This window comes from Engystomops pustulosus, chromosome 9 (genome assembly GCF_040894005.1).
Source record: "Engystomops pustulosus chromosome 9, aEngPut4.maternal, whole genome shotgun sequence".
NCBI lineage: Eukaryota > Metazoa > Chordata > Amphibia > Anura > Leptodactylidae > Engystomops > Engystomops pustulosus.
In genome coordinates, this window is record NC_092419.1 from 24,407,328 (window position 1) to 24,433,218 (window position 25,891).

General features: G+C 44.8%; 1 protein-coding gene across 2 annotated transcripts; it reads right to left on the reverse strand.

Annotated features, from left to right (window-relative positions):
• Positions 1–9,110: 9,110 nt before the first annotated feature.
• On the reverse strand, positions 9,111–13,278 carry LOC140077032 (uncharacterized). Of its 2 annotated transcripts, XM_072123877.1 has the most exons (10): positions 13,183–13,278; positions 12,051–12,146; positions 11,846–11,950; positions 11,632–11,709; positions 11,092–11,187; positions 10,522–10,626; positions 10,300–10,359; positions 9,980–10,166; positions 9,599–9,684; positions 9,113–9,373 (listed from the first exon to the last, which is right to left on the reverse strand). In XM_072123877.1, the coding sequence occupies exons 1-8, from the start codon at positions 13,198–13,200 to the stop codon at positions 9,981–9,983; spliced, it is 744 nt and encodes a 247-aa protein (XP_071979978.1). In that variant the 5' UTR covers positions 13,201–13,278; the 3' UTR covers positions 9,113–9,373; positions 9,599–9,684; position 9,980. The 2 variants fall into 2 exon arrangements, with proteins under 2 accessions (XP_071979979.1, XP_071979978.1); XM_072123878.1 differs by lacking the exon at positions 11,632–11,709 and having other exon boundaries at positions 9,111–9,373.
• Between the last annotated feature and the right edge of the window lie 12,613 nt (positions 13,279–25,891).

Genomic DNA, 25,891 nt, shown 5'->3' on the forward strand with positions numbered 1-25,891 from the left:
GCAGCGGCTAGTCTATCCCAGGGTCACCTGATCTGGCCAGCCAACCACTGCTATCGACGTGTAAGGGTACCACGTCATGCTGGGTGGAGTGCAGAGTCTCCTGGCTTGTGATTGGCTCTGTTTCTGGCCGCCAAAAAGCAAAACGGCGGGAGCTGCCATTTTCTCGAGCGGGCGAAGTATTCGTCCGAGCAACGAGCAGTTTCGAGTACCCTAATGCTCGACCGAGCATCAAGCTCGGACGAGCATGTTCGCTCATCTCTAAAAAAGATATTATGGATATCAAAAAAGATAAATTTCGTAGGGACATTAGAGATTACCAGTCCAATGAAGTCTATACATGGAAAAACAATCGGCAGGAACAACGTAGGAGAATGACGGATGATACCCCGAGATCGATTCTAAAGAAATCTAGACATGGACGTCGATCCCGCAATGCAAGCAATGCCAGTAAAGTGGGGTTCTCCGAGACCGAAGATTCGGCAGCCAGCTCTGCAGTTTACACCTCGGATGAGGGTGATCCCGCACCGAAAGGGAATCCCCCTAACACCGGCTCATCTCAGGTTCCAAAAAACGCGGCAGGCGGGCCGGGAGGAAACACAAAAGGAGGTGGAATGAACACCAGGAGAAATCGAAATTGCAAGTAGAACTTTCTGTGCTCAATTTATCTAGTTATGTTTTGACTGAACAACAGACTCTAGTCCTTAGTAAAGGGTTAAATTTTTCTCCAACTGTTGATTTTGATTTGTTTGCCACCATTTTGGATATAAATAGATTTGCTCGTAGCATTACAGTGAGGAATCATTTTTCTAAGCCCTCTTTTGTAGAAGGTAACCCTGTTGATCCTGTATCTGTTGAATCTGATGCCCCTTCTTCTGGTAACCTTAATCCCTGTCTAGAGGAAATGTCTGCTTTAACTCATGAATGTCCCAACTTTGATGAACAAGCAAGTGCACTGATTCTTAAATCGTTACTATGTGAATCCTGCCCCAAAAGCGATGTTACGAATAGCAGGTTTCTCACTAGTAACTGGGAATTTTACCCTATTATGTCACGTACATCCAATCTGGATAGGTTTCAAGAGGCCATAGAAAAGGACCTCATTGAATTGAAGAATAATTGTGACAGGTCCAGAAATAAGTCCTCTAACCTATCCAGAGAGGAAACCAGAGCCCTTGTTCAACTCAAGAAAAACAGGGACATTGTTGTACGCCAAGCAGATAAGGGGGGTTCAGTGGTTATCTTAGATGCCACCCTTTACGAAAGGGAGAATATGGCCATGTTAAACAACATCAATACATACAGAAATGTCACCAGTGACCCTACTTCAACCTGTCTCCTTAAGTTAAAGAATCTTTTACATGAGGGTGTTAGTATGGGGGTTTTAGACACCAAAATGCGGGATTTTCTGTATGTGAAGAACCCCATCACACCCATTTTCCACTCCCTCCCGAAAACACATAAAGGGGTCTTCCCACCACCACTACGTCCAATAGTGGCAGGTATTGGAAGTTTAGGGGAAAGATTAGGGGCCTGGGTTGATCACTTTTTACAAACCCTCACCAGAATCTCCCCCACATTCCTTAGAGACACTAAACATGTCCTCCAAATAATAGACAAATTAGAGTGGCAGGACACATATAGTTGGGCTACTACGGATGTAGTGGCACTATACTCGTCCATTCCCCACAATTTGGGTTTATGTTATCTCAGTAAACATTTTGACACCTATAGTAATTACACTAGTGAGTTGAAAGAATTTTTACTCCTGGCCACAGAGTTCTTGCTCAAAAACAATTTCTTTTTATTTAACGACCAGTTCTTCTTTCAGGTAGAGGGTGCTCCCATGGGGGCCAAATTTTCTCCCTCATTTGCTAACATCTATATGATTCAATGGGAGGAGAGATTTGTGTTCTCGGTCGATAACCCACACCGGGCATCTATCAGGTGGTTGGGGAGGTATATAGATGACCTGGTGTGGGTGTGGACCGGGAGCAGGTCTCTCTTCCAGGAGTTTGCCCTCTACCTGAATAGAAACGATATGAACTTGGTTTTCACATATCATTTTGGGGGGGACCATGTCCCGTTTTTGGATGTCATCTTGAGGGGGACACAGGAACGGGTATGTGTGGCCCCATATCGTAAGGAGACTGCTGGAAACTCAATTTTACTAGCCTCCTCATGTCACCCGTTGCATGTTAAGAATAATATTCCGTATGGGGAGTTGGTCAGGACCAAGAGAAACTGTACGGAGGATGTATGTCTCAAACAGGAAATGTTATCCCTCTCTAATAGGCTACAGGAGAGAGGTTACCAATCTGACACTATTAAGCAGGCAGAACATCGGATAGGGGCAGTCAGTAGACGGGAACTCCTGTATGGTGACAATAGAAAGAGGACTCGGAGGGGGGCACAAACTGATAGCACCCTCACGTTTAGTACTCCATTCAGCAGGCAATTTAATGCTATAAAAGGCATTGTTAAGAAAAATCTCCCTATTCTCACAAGAGATACAGAATTGTACAATATAGTTAAAGGTGGCATCAGATTTATTCCAAAAAGGGCTCCTACTTTAGGAAACCAACTTTCCCCAAGTTTATACCAAAACACCACTGGTGTAACCCCGACATGGCTTGCATACCCAGGTAATCACAAATGTGGGCATCGGGTATGTAAAATGTGTTCCTACCTCACACAGGGTAATCAAGTTTCCTCTTACTCTACGGGCAAACAGTACACTATGAAATCCTATGTTAATTGCAACACCACACATGTTGTTTATGTGATTTCGTGCACTGTGTGCAGGATCCAATACGTGGGTTGTACCACTGGTCCGCTAAAAATTAGATTACGCCGACACTTGTCCGATGTCACTGGCAATTCACTTAATGTATCTGCTGTTTCACGGCATTTTAGGAATATACATGATAGGGATTGCACAGGTTTCACGTGGCAGGCTATTGAAAGGGTTAACCGCCCTAAGAGGGGTGGAGACCATCAGAGAAAGTTATTGAATAGGGAATCCTTCTGGATTTTTTTACTGGAGACGAGGATACCCAAAGGTCTTAATGCCAGAGAGGATATCATTTTATGCTATTGAGATCGATTTCATTAAGGTATTACAATGGGTATAGATAAGTGTTAATAAATGTCAGTCCATACCTACCTACTAGTTCATTCCACGTTTTGGTCATCCATGCCGGCTCGTAATGCTTTTCAGTCCTCTTGACTAATAAGATATATCTGATGCTCTGTTCCAGACGCTTTAAGCAATATTGTGCTTCATTACATATAACATCTGTATCCTTCTCCGTGCTGTTATCTCGCCAGACATGCTGATGTTTTTTATTATAATGTGATGTTTTATTATATCTATTTGGACTCCGGTCCAATCGGCTCCGGTCACGTGACAAGCTTCACAGCGGCGCGGGGCGGAGCTCCTTGGACGCAGTCTCTTCAAATAGTAAGTCCATATGTGTTTGTGTTAGACCTTGATAAAGACACTGTCGTGTCGAAACGCGTCGGTCTGTGACGCCGCCTGTGATGTCCTGTTTGGAGGCTTTTAATCCTTGAACAATAAAGAATACCTTTTTACCTCTCCACCATTTTGTGCTGGACTTATGGCTATATGCCTTTGTTTGCTGTGTCTACGGTCATGCTCCTGACCGATCCGTGCACATTAGGAGAAGAGCGGTCGTCCTTATTTGTGGTGTGAGCCGGGGCTGGAGGTACTTGTTACCGACTGCATATTTTTTCCTTGTTACTGCAGTATTATAGTAGTTATATTCTTGTACATAGGGGGCAGTATTATAGTAGTTATATTCTTGTACATAGGGGACAGTATTATAGTAGTTATATTCTTGTACATAGGGGGCAGTATTATAGCAGTTATATTCTTGTACATAGGGGGCAGTATTACAGTAGTTGTGTTCTTGTACATAGGGGGCAGTATTATAGTAGTTATATTCTTGTACATAGGGGGCAGTATTATAGTAGTTATATTCTTGTACATAGGGGCAGTATTATAGTAGTTATATTCTTGTACATAGGGGCAGTATTATAGTAGTTATATTTTTGTACATAGGGGGGCAGTATTATAGTAGTTATATTCTTGTACATAGGGGCAGTATTATAGTAGTTATATTTTTGTACATAGGGGGGCAGTATTATAGTAGTTACATTCTTGTACATAGGGGGCAGTATTATAGTAGTTATATTCTTGTACATAGGGGGCAGTATTATAGTAGTTATATTTTTGTACATAGGGGGGCAGTATTATAGTAGTTACATTCTTGTACATAGGGGCAGTATTATAGTAGTTATATTCTTGTACATAGGGGCAGTATTATAGTAATTATATTCTTGTACATAGGGAGCAGAATTATAGTAGTTATATTCTTGTACATAGGGGGCAGTATTATAGTAGCTATATTCTTGTACATAGGGGGCAGTATTATAGTAGTAATATTCTTGTACATAGGGGGCCGTATTATAGTAGTTATATTCTTGTACATAGGGGAAAGTATTATAATAGTTATATTCTTGTACATAGGGGCAGTATTATAGTAGTAATATTCTTGTACATAGGGGGCAGTATTATAGTAGCAATATTCTTGTACATAGGGGGCAGTATTATAGTAGTAATATTCTTGTAAATAGGGGGCAGTATTATAGTAGTAATATTCTTGTACATAGGGGGCAGTATTATAGTAGTTATATTCTTCTACATAGGGGCAGTATTATAGTAGTAATATTCTTGTACATAGGGGGCAGTATGATAGTAGTTATATTCTTCTACATAGGGGGCAGTTTTATAGTAGTAATATTCTTGTACATAGGGGGCAGTATTATAGTAGTTATATTCTTCTACATAGGGGCAGTATTATAGTAGTTATATTCTTGTACATAGGGGGCAGTATAATAGTAGTTATATTCTTGTACATAGGGGGTAGTATTATAGTAGTTATATTCCTGTACATAGGAGGCAGTATTATAGTAGTTATATACTTGTACAATGGGGGCAGTATTATAGTAGTTATATTCTTGTACATAGGAAGCAGTATTATAGTAGTTATATTCTTGTACATAGGGGGCAGTATTATAGTAGTTATATTCTTGTACATAGGGGGCAGTATTATAGTAGTTATATTCTTGTACATAGGGGGCAGTATTATAGTAGTTATATTCTTGTACATAGGGGGCAGTATTATAGTAGTTATATTCTTGTACATAGGGGAGCAGTATTATAGTAGTTATATTCTTGTACATAGGGGAGCAGTATTATAGTAGTTATATTCTTGTACATAGGGGAGCAGTATTATAGTAGTTATATTCTTGTACATAGGGGAGCAGTATTATAGTAGTTATATTCTTGTACATAGGGGGCAGTATTATAGTAGTTATATTCTTGTATATAGGGGGCAGTATTATAGTAGTTATATTCTTGTACATAGGGGCAGTTTTATGGCATACCTCCCAACCGTCCCGACCCCCCTGTACTGTGTATAACACTCAGGAGACCCCCCCGTACTGTGTATAACACTAAGCAGACCCCCCTGTACTGTGTATAACATTCGGGGGACCCCCCTGTACTGTATACAACACTAAGGAGACCCCCCCTGTACTGTGTATAACACTCGGGGGACCCCCCTGTACTGTGTATAACACTAAAGAGACCCCCCTGTACTGTGTATAACACTAAGGAGACCCACCTCTATTGTGTATAACACTAAAGAGACCCCCCTGTACTGTGTATAACACTCGGGAGACCCCTCTGTACTATGTATAACACTCGGGAGACCCCCCCTGTACTGTGTATAACACTAAGGAGACCCACTGCACTGTGTATAACACTCAGGAGACCCCCCTGTACTGTGTATAACACTCGGGAGACCCCCCTGTACTGTGTATTACACTCAGAAGACCCCCCCTGTAATGTGTATAACACACGGGAGACCCCCCTGTACTGTCTATAACACTCAGGAGACCCTTTTGTACTGTGTATAACACTCGAGAGACCCCCCTGTACTGTGTATAACAGTTGAGAAACCCCCCTGTACTGTGTATAACACTCGGGAGACCCCCCTGTACTGTGTATAACACTCAGGAGACCCCTGTACTGTGTATAACACTCGGGAGACCCCCCTGTACTGTGTATAACACTCGGGAGACCCCCCTGTACTGTGTATAACACTCAGGAGACCCCCCCCCCGTAACTGTGTATAACACTCGGGAGACCCCCCGTCACTGTGTATAGCACTCGGGAGACCCCCCCTGTATTGTGTATAACACTCGGGAGACCCCCCCTGTACTGTGTATAACACTCAAGAGACCCCCCGGGACCGTGTATAACACTAAGGAGACCCCCCTGTACTGTGTATAACACTCGGGAGACCCTTCTTTACTGTGTATAAAACTAAGGAGACCCCTATGTACTGTGTATAACACTAAGAAGACCCCCCTGTACTGTGTATTACACTCAGGAGATCCCCCCCTGTAATGTGTATAACACTCAGGAGACCCCCCTGTACTGTGTATAACACTCATGAGACCCCCCTGTACTGTGTATAGCACTCGGGAGACCCCCCTGTACTGTGTATAACACTCATGAGACCCCCCTTTACTGTGTATAACACTCAGGAGACCCCCCTGTACTGTGTATAACAATCGGGAGACCCCCCCTGTATTGTGTATAACACTCGGGAGACCCCCCCTGTACTGTGTATAACACTCATGAGACCCCCCGGGACCGTGTATAACACTAAGGAGACCCCCCTGTACTGTGTATAACACTCATGAGACCCCCTGTATTGTGTATAACTCTCGGGAGACCCCCCTGTACTGTGTATAACACTCGGGAGACCCCCCTGTACTGTGTATAACACTCATGAGACCCCCCTTTACTGTGTATAACACTCAGGAGACCCCCCTGTACTGTGTATAACACTCGGGAGACCCCCCTGTACTGTGTATAACACTCATGAGACCCCCTTTACTGTGTATAACACTCAGGAGACCCCCCTGTAATGTGTATAACACTCAGGAAACCTCCTGCACTGTGTATAACACTCGGGAGACCCCCCTGTACTGTGTATAAAACTCGGGAGACCCCCCTGTACTGTGTAAAACTCTAAGGAGACCCCCCTGTACTGTGTATAACACTCGGGAGACCCCTATACTGTGTATAACACTCAATAGACCCCCTGTACTGTGTATAACACTCGGGAGACCCCACCTGTACTGTGTATAACACTCGGGAGACCCCCCTGTATTGTGTATAACACTCGGGAGACCCCCCTGTATTGTGTATAACACTCGGGAGACCCCCCTTTATTGTGTATAACACTCGGGAGACCCCCCTGTACTGTGTATAACACTCGGGAGACCCCCCTGTACTGTGTATAACACTCGGGAGACCCCCCTGTACTGTGTATAACACTCGGGAGACCCCCCTGTACTGTGTATAACACTCGGGAGATCCCCCCTGTACAGTGTATAACACTCGGGAGATCCCCCCTGTACTGTGTATAACACTAAGGAGACCCCCTTATACTGTGTATAACACTCGGGAGACCCCCCGGTACTGTGTATGACATTCGGGAGACCCCCCTGTACTGTGTATAACACTAAGGAGACCCCCCTCTATTGTGTATAGCACTCGGGAGACCCCTCTGTACTGTGTATAACACTCGGGAGACCCCCCTGTACTGTGTATAACACTAAGGAGACCCCCCCTGTACTGTGTATAACACTCGGGAGTCCTCCCCTGTACTGTGTATAACACTCGGGAGACCCCCCTGTACCGTGTATAACACTAAGGAGACCCTTGTACTGTGTATAGCACTCGGAGAACCCCCTGTACTGTGTATAAACTAAGGAGACCCCCCTGTACTGTGTATTACACTCAGAAGACCCCCCTGTAATGTGTATAACACACGGGAGATCCCCCTGTACTGTCTATAACACTCGGGAGACCCCCCTGTACTGTGTATAACACTCAGGAGACCCCCCCTGTACTGTGTATAACACTCGGGAGTCCTCCCCTGTACTGTGTATAACACTCGGGAGACCCCCCCTGTACCGTGTATAACACTAAGGAGACCCTTGTACTGTGTATAGCACTCGGAGAACCCCCTGTACTGTGTATAACACTAAGGAGACCCCCTGTACTGTGCATAACACTCGGGAGACACCCCTGTACTGTGTATAACACTCGGGAGACCCCCCTGTACTGTGTATAACACTCGGGAGACCCCCCCTGTATTGTGTATAACACTCGGGAGACCCCCCTGTACTGTGTATTACACTCGGGAGACCCTCCCTGTACTGTGTATAACACTCGGGAGACCCCCCTGTATTGTGTATAACACTCGGGAGACCCCCCCTGTACTGTGTATAACACTCGGGAGACCCCCCTGTACTGTGTATAACACTCGGGAGACCCCCCTGTACTGTGTATAACACTCGGGAGATCCCCCTGTACTGTGTATAACACTCGGGAGACCCCCCTGTACTGTGTATAACACTCGGGAGATCCCCCTGTACTGTGTATAACACTAAGGAGACCCCCCTGTACTGTGTATAACACTCGGGAGACCCCCCCCTGTACCGTGTATAACACTAAGGAGACCCTTGTACTGTGTATAGCACTCGGAGAACCCCCTGTACTGTGTATAACACTAAGGAGACCCCCCTGTACTGTGTATAACAATCGGGAGACCCCCCTGTACTGTGTATAACACTCGGGAGACCCCCCTGTACTGTGTATAACACTCAAGAGACCCCCCTGTACTGTGTATAACACTCGGGAGATCCCCCTGTACTGTGTATAACACTAAGGAGACCCCCCTGTACTGTGTATAACACTCGGGAGACCCCCCGTACTGTGTATAACACTCGGGAGACCCGCCTGTACTGGGTATAACATTCGGGAGACTCCCCTGTACTGTGTATAACACTCAGGAGCCCCCCCTGTACTGTGTATAACACTCGGGAGACCCCCCTGTACTGTGTATAACACTCGGGAGACCCCCCTGTACTGTGTATAACACTCGGGAGACCCCCCTGTACTGTGTATAACACTCTGGAGACCCCCCTGCACTGTGTATAACACTCGGGAGACCCCCCTGTACTGTGTATGTATAGAAAAGGCGGACAAGGAGAGACCAGACAGTGAGTGTTAGTGGAGCCCATCATGGATCCAGTACAGCAGACCATAGTCTCCTGACACTGACATAATCCGTTTAATGGTCAAAAGTATAAAACCTCAGTAGAAAGGTTTGTGTAGATGTCCAGATCTTCATAGTCATAGACGTCCAGCTCTGACACCCGGGGCGGGAGGACGCGTCTATAGGGGCGGGAGGACGCGTCTATTGGCCTAATGAAAGAACAAAGATATATCACTTCATACATTCCTCATCAAGTGGCTGCTACATGTCTACAAGACTGGGGCCATCCTGGAATGATCCATATCTAAGTGTCCGTAGCAGTGATGATACCACATGGACATCGCCTAGATGGGAATATCTTATGGACATTGCTCACTAGTAGAGAAGTGATAGGTTTCCATCTATGTGGCAGAGTACAGACTATCAGGACTTACAGGTTCGGTAGGTCACAGGTCGTCTAGAAGATCTTCTTATCCTTGGGGATGAAGTGCAGAGCAGTCAGGAAGTTCAGGAATGAAAGCTGCAAAAAAATAAAAATCTCTGGATTATCTTCATTGGAAAGTCTAACATTAGGTCATATAATCCAACGCAAAAGCCAAAAATCAGTCGGTGTATGGTGTAAATATATTTTTGATGTCCCATAATGCACTTTTCCAAACTAAGAGGAAAACAGCAGTAGCATCACCTTAGCTGTAGACGTGTAATAGTAAAATAGTGTGTGATATCGGGACAAGTTCTGAAGACTCCGATCTGCAGAATCTCAGATCTCCCTGATGTTGTCCTTGTCACAATGTACTGATGTGCGTTCCACCTACCTCAGAACTCATCCTTATGGACCTGGGTGGAAGCGTCAACCATATAGGGTTTCACCTGGATCACGGTGACTTTTGGCCCATGTGACATCAGGCTGAGCTCTTCTTCTGTCACTTGGCATCCGAAGTGTTTTGTGTCGGGTCTGCTGGGAGCTGGCGTGAAAGGAGTCACCATCACTGATTCCCGGCTCTACAGAGGAAACATAAGAGAAAGCTGATGATGATGTGTGTATCACGAGTCCAGTCACTTGTGAATGAGATCCTGAGATACACGACACGTATCACCAGGCTGAGATACACGTCCTAGACTGAGATCTCCTCACCATGCAGAAGAGGCTCCTCAGTCGTTTTCTCCATCTTGATCCTGATGATCTTCTTTTCTCCTGTTGAGAATTTGGATACACAGAAATTTAGAGTGATAGAAAGCAAATGAATCCTCCATTCAGCTATAAACATGGGTCCAGACTTACTATGGAAAAGCACCGAAAATTGTACACACAGCGGACACCACACACTAAATGACTATATAGTAATGGCCTCCTTACCGATCTCACAATCCAGCAGGGGGGCTCAGGTGACTCCGGCATCAGCTCTCCTGGTCCATCATCAGGAGCAGCAGCAAAATTATACAAGGCCGGAGAAGGACCTGGCTGTGGGACATAAAAATAGAAACATTACTTTCAGATCAATGACATCTTATTTCATAGTTTATACGGTTGAAAAAAGACACTCAGGTTAAGATTAAGACGGTCTCCATCGAAACGCGTCAACCTACTTGTTTCCTCGTTTTACATGACGTTTTAACCAATAAAAGAGAGAATATTGGCATCGTACCCATGTGAAGTCTGTCATGTCGTGCCGGTTTACCACTACTTTTTCCCAAAAAAGACACTTGTCCATCAAGTTCAACCAAGGAAGGGAAGGGATTGCATGAGGAGGGGATTTAGGGGAAACAATTCTATATAACATAACCATCAATGTTATTTAGGTGTAAAAAGGCATCTAGACCCTTCTTATTGATAAGATGTCATGGAGGAGGTGAACCCCAGATAACCCCAATATCACATGTTATGTATAATGTGGTGATGGCTGATGACGTCTCTAGAATTATTTACCCCGTCCTCGTATGAATTAATCCAAGTGCGCGTAGCCTCCGGCTCCAGTGCCCTGCGGGTCAGAACTTGGACATGGGTGCGCCCAGTAAGATTATCCTATAGGGGAGAGAGAAGAACAGAATTTTGGGTTCAGTGAAATTATGTGCTGTAACTCCACAGACCGTTACCCAGTCTCCTCCCCAGGAGGGAAGTGCTGGGGGAGAAGGAGGTGGGGAAGACAGTGTTATAGTCTGTGAAGCTGCAGCACAGAGAGTCTCTGGTAACAACCCCAAGAGTTCTATAGGCTCATTGGCATAATTTTAAAAGTTGAATTTAGAAGGAAGGAGACCATAGATAACAAATATAAGAAGATTACCACAGTCACGGTGCCTGGATCTAAGAAACGTACAGCGGACACCAGATGTAACTATTACATCTAAATTTGTAAATCATGTACTTGATAACACGCTCTAGTTTATCTTGCGTCTATTAGAGAATATTAGTAAATCTGCCCCATTGTCTATAAGTCGTGTGTGGATCATAGAGGAGAAGAGACATTACCGTGATGATGCAGTCCAAGTCCAGTGGCGTTTTTCCTGTACTACACTCTGCAGGCGGATCCAGTGGTAGGAAACTCTCCTGTCAATACATATTAATTGTCAAATTTGAATCATTTTCCCTCAATTCATCATCACCTCCAACATCATCATCAATAGCATCAGCAGCAGTTATGGGACATGGTGAGTCCATGACTATATAGTAATGGCCTCCTTACCGATCTAACAATCCAGCAGGGGGGCTCAGGTGACTCCGGCATCAGCTCTCCTGGTCCATCCTGTGCAGCAGCAGCCAAATCATAAAAGGCAGGAGAAGGACCTAGCTGTGGGACATAAAAATAGAAACATTACTTTCAGATCAATAACATATCACATGTTATGTATAATGTGGTGATGGCTGATGACGTCTCTAGAATTATTTACCCCGTCGTTGTAGGATTTGATCCACGTGCGCTTAGCCTCCGGCTCCAGTGCCCTGCGGGACAGGACTTGGACACGGGTGCGCCCAGTAAGTTTATCCTATAGGGGAGAGAGAAGAACAGAATTTTGGGTCATTGAAATTATTTGTGGCTCCACGTGATGGAAACGTCTCCAGAAGGAATCATGCAAAGTAACCATAGACCTTCAGGAGCGGAGATGGTGGAGACCACTAGTGGAGTATAGGAGGACTTTGGGGGAAAGAGACATTGATATAACCATAAATGAGTAAAGATGTAGTAGACGGCTCTAGAACATCTTCAATATCACATAGTCTATCTCTCAGAGCATTATGGGTAATACCAGGCTGTATATAGCAGTGATAGAGAAAGTAAATGGAGAAAGATTCTATTGCTATGGTAACCAGTACACACATCCGCCATCTTTATTTTAGAGTAAATTATACAATTTTTGCAATTTCTTCACATAAAGTTTATCATTTTAAACTGTTATCAGCAAGAGGAGTGTAAGAATGAGTCTGGGGTGACATATTATAACTCGTGCACAGTAGATACAGGGTTTAGATCTTCCCCTCACCCTCCCAGACACCTCAATGTCACCCTAATGACAGATCTAGGACCTCAGTATAACCAGGAATGGGTGGAGGGGACATCAGGACCTGGATATGATGTCACCATGTTTTATAATATGTCCTTTAGGGACAGGGGTCAGGGGGGTAAATCTTCTTCCTGCTCCTCTGGACACACAGCGCTATCAATAATGCCCCAAATGTAAAACAGAAACCAAAAAATGAGAGCAGATATTCCCCAGGATCCGTGTCGGATTGTCCCACCAGAGGATCGGAGGATCCTCCGGTGGGCCCAGGCTCCAACCTTATACTGAATTACAAAGATACAGCGGAAGATAACTAAATTTGGAAGCTGGAAGGGTCTTTTTTTTAGATGAATGTGAAGAGGGTCCTCCAGAAAAATGTTATCTGGTGGACCTAAGTAGCCCCAGTACGACACCGCCCAGGATTCCCCTTATCTACATTACAATCCGACCGTCTATTTCCTGATGTCTAAATTTCACCACTAACAATAATCCTGATATCCGTCAGTAAATAAAGTCTACTTACAAAAAATCTTTCCATCATTCGTCAGTAAAATAGCAAAAACTCTCCTCTTCACTCTCCACTCCTCAACTATACAACCCTCAGAGAATTATGGGTACAGAGCGGGAGTTATATAGCAGTGATGACATCACAGCGGGTATGATATCATGTTTAGACCTCAGTTGAATGGGGAGGATTCTAATTCCATGGCAACCCAGTACAGGGAGCGGCCATCTTGTATAATAAATGATGGAGACATGATAAATGTATATTAAATATGGTAAATTTAACCCTTTTGACTCTCTTCTATTCCGGGAGTTACTCATATATCAGTATATCAACTTCTGATAGGACAGCCAAAAATATTTCGGCCTATAGTAAAGACATTTGTATAATAGTGTCCAGGTGGTGACCTCATACCTGCCATATACATCCAGAGGTCCAAATTAGCCCAACATATGCCAAACTATGTCCCATTGTTATACATAAGGGAATTATACATGAGCTGATTGTAGTAAAGTAGTGTTACCCATATTAACCAATCACAGCGCTGCTTTCATTTTATTAGCTGCTCTGTATGAATGAAAGCTGAGCTGTGATTGGCTGCTACATACATATTACATGGCTATATAGATAGATATCACCAAGAGACTCTATGTATAGTAAGATCTCAGCTTCACATTCACCAGCTCTGACAAGGAGAGACAGCGATGAACATGGGAAAAAATGAAATAAAAAAAATGTGCTAAATTTAGATAACTGAATTGTTGATTTGTTACAAAAAAATTGGCGCCATTTTACTATAAAATACATTTTTCTGATCTTTTTTTTTTAAGACCCTGTCCACTTGTCTAGTTGCTGTTCAGATTTGACATGTGGCGAAAGGAGTTGCAGTTTTTGATGCTAATTTGTGACACATGAGATTTTAGGACTTTTTGGTTCAATTCATAGAAAAACTGAATTAATTAGTGAGATCCTAATATTAAATCCGCCATCAAATTCCATCCTGATAAACCAGGATCAATTACTCATACACATATGTGTTATCCATAGGCTCCTTCCTTCTAAAATCAACCTCATTAGCATAATTGTAAAAGTTGAATTTAGAAGGAAGGAGGCCATAGATAACAAATATAAGAAGATTACCACAGTCACGGTGCCTGGATCTAAGAATAAGAGCCCCTGGTTTCATGCTTGATTGCGATGGTAGATTTCCTTTAAGGTCACCCATGGCCAATGAGCCTTAGGGGGTTTATATACAGTTTCTTTCCCTTATGAAGACCTGTACATTATAGATTTCTTACTGGGACCTGGCAGCTTTAAGTTCCTTCTCTGCGGTCACCTATGGTATTTAGGTTTTCCACTATAGGAGAAGTCACAAGCTCAGATGTAATCCCTATAGTGATCCTAAATGTCGGCATCTAAATGACTAATAGAGAATCTTTCTTGGTTGAAGAAAAGATTGTGAAACCTCCATCTATATTACATCATGTGTAAGATCCATATTATCACCAGGCGACGGTCACTGGATGATGGTTGTAGGATTTCCCATACAGACCTGTCATGTCCTCCTCACACCTGTGACATCCTGACATCTCTGTGACTAATGGCCAAAATATCCGTCAGATCTGTAATAGATATAATACCGTAATGAGAGGGAGGGGGGAGAAGAGGGGACGTCATCATTCCTACACACATACATATAACCCTCCAGTGATCTGCCATATCCAATCAGGCGATCAGCAGAGCAGCAATTTTTGGGCTAATATTTTATTCAAGAATTATTACAGCTACCCCCGTATTGCTCTTAGAGGGTCCCATAGGTCCTATTAGGCCTAGTGCACATGTGCTGTGGTCATGATCTGGATGCCCAATTTGGGGCCAGATATCGCCCACCATTGAGGTCTATTACTCCAGGTCACGGTGTGTTGAGTATATCATCTATCACGGCACTGTGACTGGGCTGGGTAGCCTCCTCTCTATGGAGGACTCACCCCTCCCATCTCCAACCAACCCAAAACATCCCCTGGTGTGCAGCCCATTACATGTATGTAGCCTTACATGGATCAAGCTGCAGATTCTACTTACCATCATCATTAGACAAGGAGTCATTGGCAGGGAAGCTAAAGGCCCATCTATAGATATTGCCATGGAAGGGCCAACCTACATCTCTGAAGTCTCCAAATATAGATCCATAATGTCAGCTCCCGGACAGATCTGCCACAAACTTAAAGGGGTATTCTCGTCTGGGCATTTACATTCAATTTTATTAATCTGCCATATATATACATTTCTTGAATTAGATCTTATTAACCAGTTCGCGACCGCCCGCCGTGTATTCACGGCGGCGGTCGGGTCGCACTGCATGGAGAGGGCTCACGGGCTGAGCCCTCTCCATAGCCGGTAAGCCTTTGCTGCTAGCACCGATCGCGGGTGTTTTCATCTTATCTGGGATCGCCGCTCCCCGTGACGTCATCAGGGGGCGGTGATCCGTCTCCATGGTAGCCTCAGGTCTTCTGAAGACCCGAGGCTATTTCGTTTTAACCCCTTCATTATAATGTGCTGATAGCACATTGTAATGAATGAGGAGGAAAATCCCCATATACTGCCATAATGTAGTATGGCAGTATATGATAGGATCGATCAGACAACCTAGGGTTAAAGTACCCTAGGGAGTCTGAAAAATAGTAAAAATAAAAATAAAAAAAAGTTTAAAAAAAAAAATTATAATAAAAAAACCTAAAATTTCAAATCACCCCCATTTCCCTAGTACTGACATAAATATAAATAAACAGAAGAAATCATAAACACATTAGGTATCGACGCGTCCGAAAATGCCCGATCTATCAAAACATGATAACGGTTTCTCAATGCGTTTAACCCTGTAACGGAAAATAGCGACCAAAGTCGAAAATGGCACTTTTTTGCCATTTTGAAAAATATAAAAAAATCTATAAAAAGTGATCAAAAGGTCGTACAGTCCTAAAAATGATATCATTGAAAATATTATCAAATTTCACAAAAAATGACACCACCCTCAGCTCCGTACACCAAAGTATAAAAAAGTTATTAGCGCCAGAAGATGGCAAAATAAAAAAAATTATTTTTGTACAGTAGGTTTTAATTTTTGTATGAAAACATTATAAAACCTATACAAATTTGGTATCCCCTTAATTGTACCGACCCAAAGAATAAAGTTTATCATTGGGGGCGCTCAGTGAAAGACGTAATATCCAAGCCCACATGAAAATGGCGCAAATGCGTTTTTTCACCATTTTCACTGCATTTGGAATTTTTTTCCCGCTTACGAGTACATGGCATGGAATATTTAATACAATCACTATGAAGTGCAATTTGTTATGCAGAAAACAAGCTACCACACAGCTCTTTACCTGTAAAAATAAAAAAGTTATAGATTTTTGAAGGTGGGGAGTGAAAAATGGTCATGAAAAAACAGGAAAGGGCCCGGTCCTTAACCGGTTAAAAAAAACTGTGTGAAGATAATCTCTCATAAATGTTGCCATATGGTCCCTTAGAAACAAGTCTGTGTCCTTGGATACGGCCACCTCTGCTGGAGTGATTTCACAAAGTAACAAAAAGCTTTTGTATATGAAATGTCCGGGAGTTACTGCATATCCTTCAGCCGTCCTGTGGTAATGATCCAGGAGGTCAGGGCTCAGTAGCTCATGTCTGGCCACCGCTGCTAAAATGTGAGGTGGTCGTATCCAAGGAAGCTATCTCATTTCTAAGGGACAACATGGCAACATTTATGAGAAATTATCTTCACATGGGAACATTTTTTTAATAACATCCAATCAGAAGAAATGTTTACATATGGAAAATGAATTAAAATAAATGTAAGTGCCCAGATGGGAAAACCCCTTAAACGCTTCCCTAAAGAAAAAAGGATATTTTTTTATCATAAACATGAAGATGCCTTAAATATCATATCGTGTTGTGTCCCAATGTATTAGGAAGACTCATCGCCAGAACCGAGGTCCCACAACCCTTTCCATGCTTGGTGTCATAACCACCATGTATGAGCTGTAACACACGTGTGTGGCTCTATCCTATAGAGGTGAATATAGAAAGTTATGTATATTAGGTTGTGTCATGTGTGTCATTATAACGCCATCAAATTATTTTTCTTAGAACTCTGTCCACGTGATTCCTCCTGGAAATGTAAGAATACATCCACAACGTGACACTACCATTTACTGTGCCTTCAGTCTTTTACAAAGAGATTGGTACAAAGGGGCTCCCAAGGATCGACCATCAATAGTTGAAGAGTTGGGACTAGACATCTGTGGTCATCTGGACAACCACAAGGACATAGAGCTAGAAGCAGTTGACTCCTTGCCCCTGTATCTTCATAAACCGTCAAAGTCTGAGACCAAAACAATGACTCCATACACTGTAATAGGCCGAGACCATAACAATGGCTCCATACACTGTAATAGGCCGAGACCATAACAATGGCTCCATACACCGTCATAGGCCAGGACCATAACAATGACTCCATACACTGTAATAGGCCGAGACCATAACAATGGCTCCATACACCGCCATAGGCCGAGACCATAACAATGGCTCCATACACCGCCATAGGCCGAGACCATAACAATGGCTCCATACACCGCCATAGGCCGAGACCATAACAATGGCTCCATACACCGCCATAGGCCGAGACCATAACAATGGCTCTATACACCGCTGAGGGGTTAACATTATCTTTCACATAAACACAATTTTAATAAGTAGTATATACAGGGCCCATTCTAGCATTTATGCAGCTACCCCCCCCCCCTTATGTAACGTTTAGATGGGTGTAATATGTGAGCTTTATATTAGCAGTATGATTACTGAACCTCCTATAGTTCATAGGACCTTGAGTTATAACACCATAACATAGGTAGAAATAGGGGAAGGACAATGTAACATAAAAGAAATGACTCATTAATGTAAATGTTACATGTTCTTTGCATCTGTTTGGACAAGTTCTGGAGGGCAGGTGTGAACATGTGATAAAATAAGGCAAAGATCATCCTTTTACACCTTTCGGAGACCTTCACATGAACGTGCGCAGGTCTTGGGGCACATAAAAGTGATGAGTGCAGATGACAATACAATAGACGCCCGGGCAGTCTGCTCATGATCTGCCTATGAAAACCAGAGCTGTGTATGAGCCCATGAAAAGGTTATGGAGACATGTGCTATAGAAGAAACATTTGTAACTGTTTAAGTGACAGTTGTTAATGAGAGTTACATATGAAGATAATAATAATAATTCTTTATTTATATAGCGCACACAGATTACGCAGCGCTGCACAAGCATGTCAAATTGGTCCCTGTCCCCAAGGGGCTCACAATCTAAACAACCTAACAGTATGTTTTCAAATGTGGGAGGAAACCGGAGTACCCGGAGGAAACCCACGCAAACACGGAGAGAACATACAAACTCTTTGCAGATGTTGACCTGGGTGGGATTTGAACCCAGGACCCCAGTGCTGCAAGGCAGATGTGCTACTCACTCAGCCACCGTGCTGCCCAATGCCAACCATAACTATAACCCTGAATATCTGCATCTCTGGCTCAAAGAAACACCACTGCTCCTCCGTATATATAAACTGTCAATAATTTATGTCCCATAGTGTAGAAGTTTATATTGACCACTGATACACTGCGGCACATTTACTTAGAACAGTGCAGGGTGTACTATGTGCAGTTACCTGTCTATAGTGCAGGATTTCTGGTGCACGTTCTTCATGAATCTGGCGCTCCTTGCACTGCTCTGACAGAGGGCATCACTTTTTTTGGTGCACCTTTAACATGGGGCGTGTGACAATTCTGTCTGATTTTGCATGATAAATGTGACGGTCCGAATGATCACTGGAACGTCCCTTTCAATGACGAAGTGTTTTTCGAGTGAAAAATAGTGCAGCCGCGACACAAAAGAGTTGTGTGCAACAGAAATGTGGTGCAGACACTTCTTAAATATCTGTGAAAGACCTAAAAGAAAGCTCAAACTTCGACAGAAATCTGGCGCAAAGCCCTTAGTAATGTGACCCAGTGTTTTATTTATTTCTTTTAATGCAGCTACACAACACTTGCAGCACTACTACATCTCAGCATGTGCATATTATATCATACCGCCCAACCGTCCCACTTTCGGCGGGACTGTCACGTTTCTTTAGCTGTGTCCCGCCTCCCCGGGAGGTTTAGAGGTTGTCACGCTTTGCTACGCTTTGTCCCGGACCAAGAGACTGAGTCTCGTCTCCTGGTCCCGGGACACACTGACTGCAGAGACACGGGCAACGAGGAGGCTGTGAAGTCTGAGCTCACAGTACAGCACAGCACAGTACAGCACAGCACAGTACAGCACAGCACAGTACAGCACAGCACAGCACAGTACAGCACAGCACAGTACAGCACAGCACAGCCCCTTCTCCTCCTCCCCCGGGCCGCCCCTCCGCCTGTGTGCTCTGTGCTGCCGCGTGTGAGGAGGAAACATCAGGGGGGTCACCTGGAGAGCGGCTGCTGTGGCTTTACATCCTGAGCTCTCAGCACAGCACCGCAGAGCATGGCACAGCACAGCACCGCAGAGCATGGCACAGCACAGCACCGCAGAGCATGGCACAGCACAGCACCGCGGAGCATGGCACAGCACAGCACCGCGGAGCATGGCACAGCACAGCACCGCAGAGCATGGCACAGCACAGCACGGCCCCTCCTCCCCCCTGTGTGAGCTGTGCGCTGGATGTGTGAGGAGGTATCTGATCATCAGGGGGGTCACCTGGAGAGCGGCTGCTGTGTGCCCCGGCCATAGACCCACAGGTTCCTCTGCTCCTTCTCCTGAAGCTGTGGAGGTGCAGGGGGCAGCACAGAGGAGAAATAGCAGCACCTTGTATGATGTGCTCCCCCCTCCAGCAGCTGCAGACGTGTATTGGGAGCATCTCTACAGCAGGGATGAGGTAGGACACAGCCTGACCCTCACACTGACCTGTGGCTGTGTGACAGGCGACATCTATCAGGACTTGTATGGCAGCTTTGTGACATAAAAATATAAGCCCCTAAAATGTCACTTTCCCATAAAAACACTTAATAAAGTATAAAACACACAAAAAGCCCACTTATTTGCTATTGCCGTGTCCGTAACAATCTGTATAATAAAACAGAATCATTACTGGACCTGCACGGTAACTGCCAGGGAAAAAAAATGCAAAAAACTTTCCGAAAAAAGATATTAATTAAAAATTATCTTTAAAAAAAAATGCCCTAAAGAGTGATAAAGAAAAGTTCCGCATTCTAAAATAAGACACTAAAAAGAATAACTCAGGAGGAGGAGGACAGGAGGCCAAAGAATGAGGGTAGAAGACAGGAGGCCACAGGAGCTTGGGGAACAGGAGGACCCAGAATGAGGCTGAAGGACAGGAGGCTGGAGGACAGGAGGAGGATGGAGGACAGGGGATCACAGGAGGAGGCTGGAGGACAGGAGGCTACAGGAGGAGGATGGAGGACAGGAGGAGGCTGGAGGACAGGAGGAGGATGGAGGACAGGGGATCACAGGAGGAGGCTGGAGGACAGGAGGCTACAGGAGGAGGATGGAGGACAGGAGGAGGCTGGAGGACAGGAGGAGGATGGAGGACAGGGGATCACAGGAGGAGGCTGGAGGACAGGAGGCTACAGGAGGAGGATGGAGGACAGGAGGAGGCTGGAGGACAGGAGGAGGATGGAGGACAGGGGATCACAGGAGGAGGCTGGAGGACAGGAGGAGGCTGGAGGACAGGAGGCTACAGGAGGAGGATGGAGGACAGGGGATCACAGGAGGAGGCTGGAGGACAGGAGGCTACAGGAGGAGGCTGGAGGACAGGAGGTCACAGGAGGAGGCTGGAGGACAGGGGGCTACAGGAGGAGGATGGAGGACAGGAAGATACAGGAGGAGGATGGAGGACAGGGGATTACAGGAGGAGGCTGGAGGACAGAAGGCTACAGGAGGAGGATGGAGGACAGGAGGAGGCTGGAGGACAGGAGGCCACAGAATGAGGCTGGAAGACAGGAGGCCACAGGAAACTGGGGAACAGGAGGACCCAGAATGAGGCTGGAGGACAGGGGGCTACAGGAGAAGGCTGGAGGACAGGGGGCTACAGGAGGAGGCTGGAGGACAGGGGGCTACAGGAGAAGGCTGGAGGACAGGGGGCTACAGGAGGAGGCTGGAGGACAGGAGGCTGGAGGACAGGAGGTCACATGAGGAGGCTGGAGGACAGGAGGCTACAGGAGGAGGCTGGAGGACAGGGAGCTACAGGAGGAGGCTGGAGGACAGGAGGTCACAGGAGGAGGATGGAGGACAGTGGGCTACAGGAGGAGGATGGAGGACAGGGGGCTGGAGGACAGGAGGTCACATGAGGAGGCTGGAGGACAGGGAGCTACAGGAGGAGGCTGGAGGACAGGAGGTCACAGGAGGAGGATGGAGGACAGTGGGCTACAGGAGGAGGATGGAGGACAGGGGGCTACAGGAGGAGGCTGGAGGACAGGAGGCTACAGGAGGAGGACAGGGGGCTGGAGGCTACAGGAGGAGGCTGGAGGACAGGAGGCTGCAGGAGGAGGCTGGAGGACAGGAGGCTGGAGGACAGGAGGTCACAGGAGGAGGCTGGAGGACAGGAGGTCACAGGAGGAGGCTGGAGGACAGGAGGTCACAGGAGGAGGCTGGTGGACAGGAGGTCACAGGAGGAGGCTGGAGGACAGGAGGTCACAGAAGGAGGCTGGAGGACAGGAGGCTACAGGAGGAGGCTGGAGGACAGGAGGAGGCTGGAGGACAGGAGGTCACATAATGAAGAGGATAGAGAACAGGGACCACACCATGTGAGGAGGGGTGGGGGTTTGAGCACAGATAATATTATGTTTAAGTTTGGGGAGAAAAATAAAAGCTGAAAACCAAATGTAAAGGGAGAATAAAATGAAAGAGGGGTCTTATATGTTTTACATGTTGCAGAGTTGCATTAGGGGATATTATATTGGTTCACGGGAAGGGGGGGACAAATTAAGGGGCGTTGTAGCATGTGAGGACCATCAAGTTCGATATTATATTATGCCTGTGGGTGGGACAATGGGCGTCGTTTAGAAAAAGGAGGAGGGGCTTTGTGTCCCTCTTTCCCTTGCCCAAAAGTTGGGAGGTATGTTATGGTAGTTATATTCCTGTACATAGGAGGCAGTATTATAGTAGTTATATTCTTGTACATAGGGGGCAGTATTATAGTAGTTATATTCTTGTACATAGGGGGCAGTATTATAGTAGTTATATTCTTGTACATAGGGGGCAGTATTATAGTAGTTATATTCCTGTACATAGGGGGCAGTATTATAGTAGTTATATTCTTGTACATATGGGGCAGTATTATAGTAGTTATATTCCTGTACATAGGGGGCAGTATTATAGTAGTTATATTCTTGTACATAGGGGGCAGTATTATAGTAGTTATATTCTTGTACATAGGGGGCAGTATTATAGTAGTTATATTCTTGTACATATGGGACAGTATTATGGTAGTTATATTCTTGTACCTAGGGGGCAGTATTATAGTAGTTATATTCTTGTACATAGGGGGCAGTATTATAGTAGTTATTTTCTTGTACATAGGGGGCAGTATTATAGTAGTTATATTCCTGTACATAGGAGGCAGTATTATAGTAGTTATATTCTTGTACATAGGGGGCAGTATTATAGTATTTATATTCTTGTACATAGGGGGCAGTATTATAGTAGTTATATTCTTGTACATAGGAGGCAGTATTATAGTAGTTATATTCTTGTACATATGGGACAGTATTATAGTAGTTATATTCCTGTACATAAGGGCAGTATTATAGTAGTTATATTCTTGTACCTAGGGGGCAGTATTATAGTAGTTATTTTCTTGTACATAGGGGGCAGTATTATAGTAGTTATATTCCTGTACATAGGAGGCAGTATTATAGTAGTTATATTCTTGTACATAGGGGGCAGTATTATAGTAGTTATATTCTTGTACATAGGGAGCAGTATTATAGTAGTTATATTCTTGTACATAGGGGGCAGTATTATAGTAGTTATATTCCTGTACATAGGGGCAGTATTATAGTAGTTGTATTCTTGTACATAGGAGCCAGTATTATAGTGATTGTATGATGTAGATGTGGCAATGAAGTTGTTAACTGAAATTTCTCTATTTTCCACCGTTTGCTATGAGATCCTTCATTGTTCTTCCTGGGGGCAGTGACTATTCTTGGCTGACGTTTGCCTCACCTAACATGAATAGATGGAGACTCTTGGTACTACATCATTTTAAATGTGTACATTATTTTGTGAATGTTTCCTGCAGTGTAGACTTTATAATCTCCGCTTTTGTGTTGTAGGATTTTTTTCCAGGTTGTAATTGAATCAATTGACAACTCCACAATTCGGGTCTCTCCTCGCGCTCTACCTGCGGCGCACACCTGCACTATAATCACAGCCTGTGCCGGAGGGCGCTATAGACTGAGGTCCAGGATTACATCAGCGCCAGTAACATCATCTAATGGGTTCACCCCCTGCAAATAATTACTGTGCTCTTAATGAGGGCCATGATTTACTCAAGATGCTGCTGGCTCATTATAGAAAAAAGAAATGCAAAAACTAAAATATGTGAATATTAACTTGTAGGAAGAGAAAGATGAAACTTTTTCAATTACGATTGTTTCAAGGGAAACATCTATATTAATAAAAAGGAGGAGATGAGGTCTAATTCTGTGACATCACTTCCTGTTGTGCAGCTATTGGCTGCCTGCTGACTTCCTGTTGTTCCCACCCCTTGAATTTAAATAATATCGGTCGTCCTGAGGGCGCAGCATCAGACCAGACAGGTAGTGATGGGAATTCCGGCTCTTCTTATTGATCTGGCTCATTAGGCACCGCTCACTAAGAAGAGACGGCTCTTTTGGCTCCTGAAAGGCTCCCTATTAAATATATAATAGGGAACCATAGGGTTAAAGAAGGTGCGGTGAGCCGTTTAGGGCGGGGTTTAGTGAGTCATCGGCTCACTAAGGTGAGCCGGCTCTTTGTGCCGGCTCGTCCGCAAATGACCCTTCACAACAGACAGGGGAAAGGTTATTAATACAGAGAATTATCCCTTCTGATCATTATACTGCCCCCTACAGTTAAGATATCTATGAGTTGGCTCCCGAGGTATCACTGGTCATATGAGGATTGGACCTTCACCAAGGACAGTTATCTCGCTCCAGAAGTGGATATAGTCCAGATTAGGATAATACATTGAACAGAATAAAATCGGCTTTCGGATACATTACACGAAGCGCTTCCGCTGGACCCAGGGTTTCGCCTTTAGTATTGGCTTCTCCCAGGACAACGCGGAGCGACTTCCCCATTTTCAATGTTCATTCCTGACCAAGTTTTCTTTTCTTTTTCTATTTTGTTGTGATCATTAATTTTTCTATATATATATATACACAGGGTTGAACCTAAACTCCCTGCTGCCTAATGCAAGCTATGGATTGGCGCCCTCTCGGCTCCATCCATAAGTAATATATTAGGTTATTTTTAGTATGTTAATTCTCATTGCAGTGTCTCACCCCTATGTTGACATTGGTGTCAACTTCTGCTTTAAAGCAGGTGATTGCACCCCTAATGCTGCACCCATTTTGCTGGAGGTGGTGCTGCCTGAGGCAAGAGGTTCAACTCGCCTCATGGATGGTGTACCCCTGTATATATGTATATATGTATATATATATATATTGTGGAGATTTGGCCCAGTAGAGACCGTGGTAGCGTGGTGCTGGGATGCAGTTCAAGACAGTGACACCAAGGTACAGTCCAAACAGGTCTCGCCTGCGTTTATTGCAGCAAAAATAAACCAGCCTTTACATTCAGGTATTTGAATAAACAAACAAAAAAAACCTACCTGTCAGGGTGCTAACTATACAAATAGTCCACTAACTCACACTAAACAAAGATCACGTGGCTGCTCCAGACACACAGGTCAGGGCTGTGTCCTCTCAGCCTCCTTCCACAGAGAGACAACCCACTCAACTCTGCTGAGTCATTTTATCCAGGCTAATTAGGCTGTTCCCATCACCTGTGTCCAAGGTGCTGGACAAACCCACCTCAGCACTAAGGCCTTGCATAGAAGCAAAACCTAGGGGAAACATACCGCCCATCCACAGTTAACCCCTTCAGTGTCTCACATACCCTCCCCCTCTGTTTGACCCTGTGGGGACGAACATTTTTGGCCATCAGACAGTGGGTACGGGATAGGGCATCGGCATTCCCATGCAGCTTTCCTGCTCGATGTTCCACCGTGAATTTAAAATTCTGGAGCATTAGGAACCACCTTGTGACCCTGGCGTTCCTCTCCTTGGCCTGACTCATCCAGGTTAGGGGAGAGTGATCGGTCACTAGTGTAAACTGCCGCCCTACCAGATAATACCTCAGGGATTCCAGAGCCCATTTGATCGCCAAGCACTCCCTCTCAACTATACTGTAGTTCTTTTCAGGAGGTGTGAGCTTGCGGCTCAGGAATGTCACAGGATGTTCCTCACCCTCCACTACTTGGGACAGGACAGCCCCTAAGCCCACGTCAGAAGCGTCAGTCTGCACAATAAAGGTCTTGGTGAAGTTAGGGGTAATCAGTACCGGTCCCTCGCACAAAACCGTCTTAAGTCGCTGAAACGCCCCCTCAGCCTCTTCACTCCACTTTACCATCAC

Bases quoted from the DNA above. Each gene is read 5' to 3' on its own strand.
- LOC140077032 (XM_072123877.1), bottom strand. The intron at 11,188-11,631 runs GTAATGTCTCTT...TCTCCCCTATAG, and splicing joins ACTTGGACTGCATCATCACG to GATAATCTTACTGGGCGCAC. The intron at 10,167-10,299 runs GTGAGGAGATCT...TTTCCTCTGTAG, and splicing joins TGAGGAGCCTCTTCTGCATG to AGCCGGGAATCAGTGATGGT.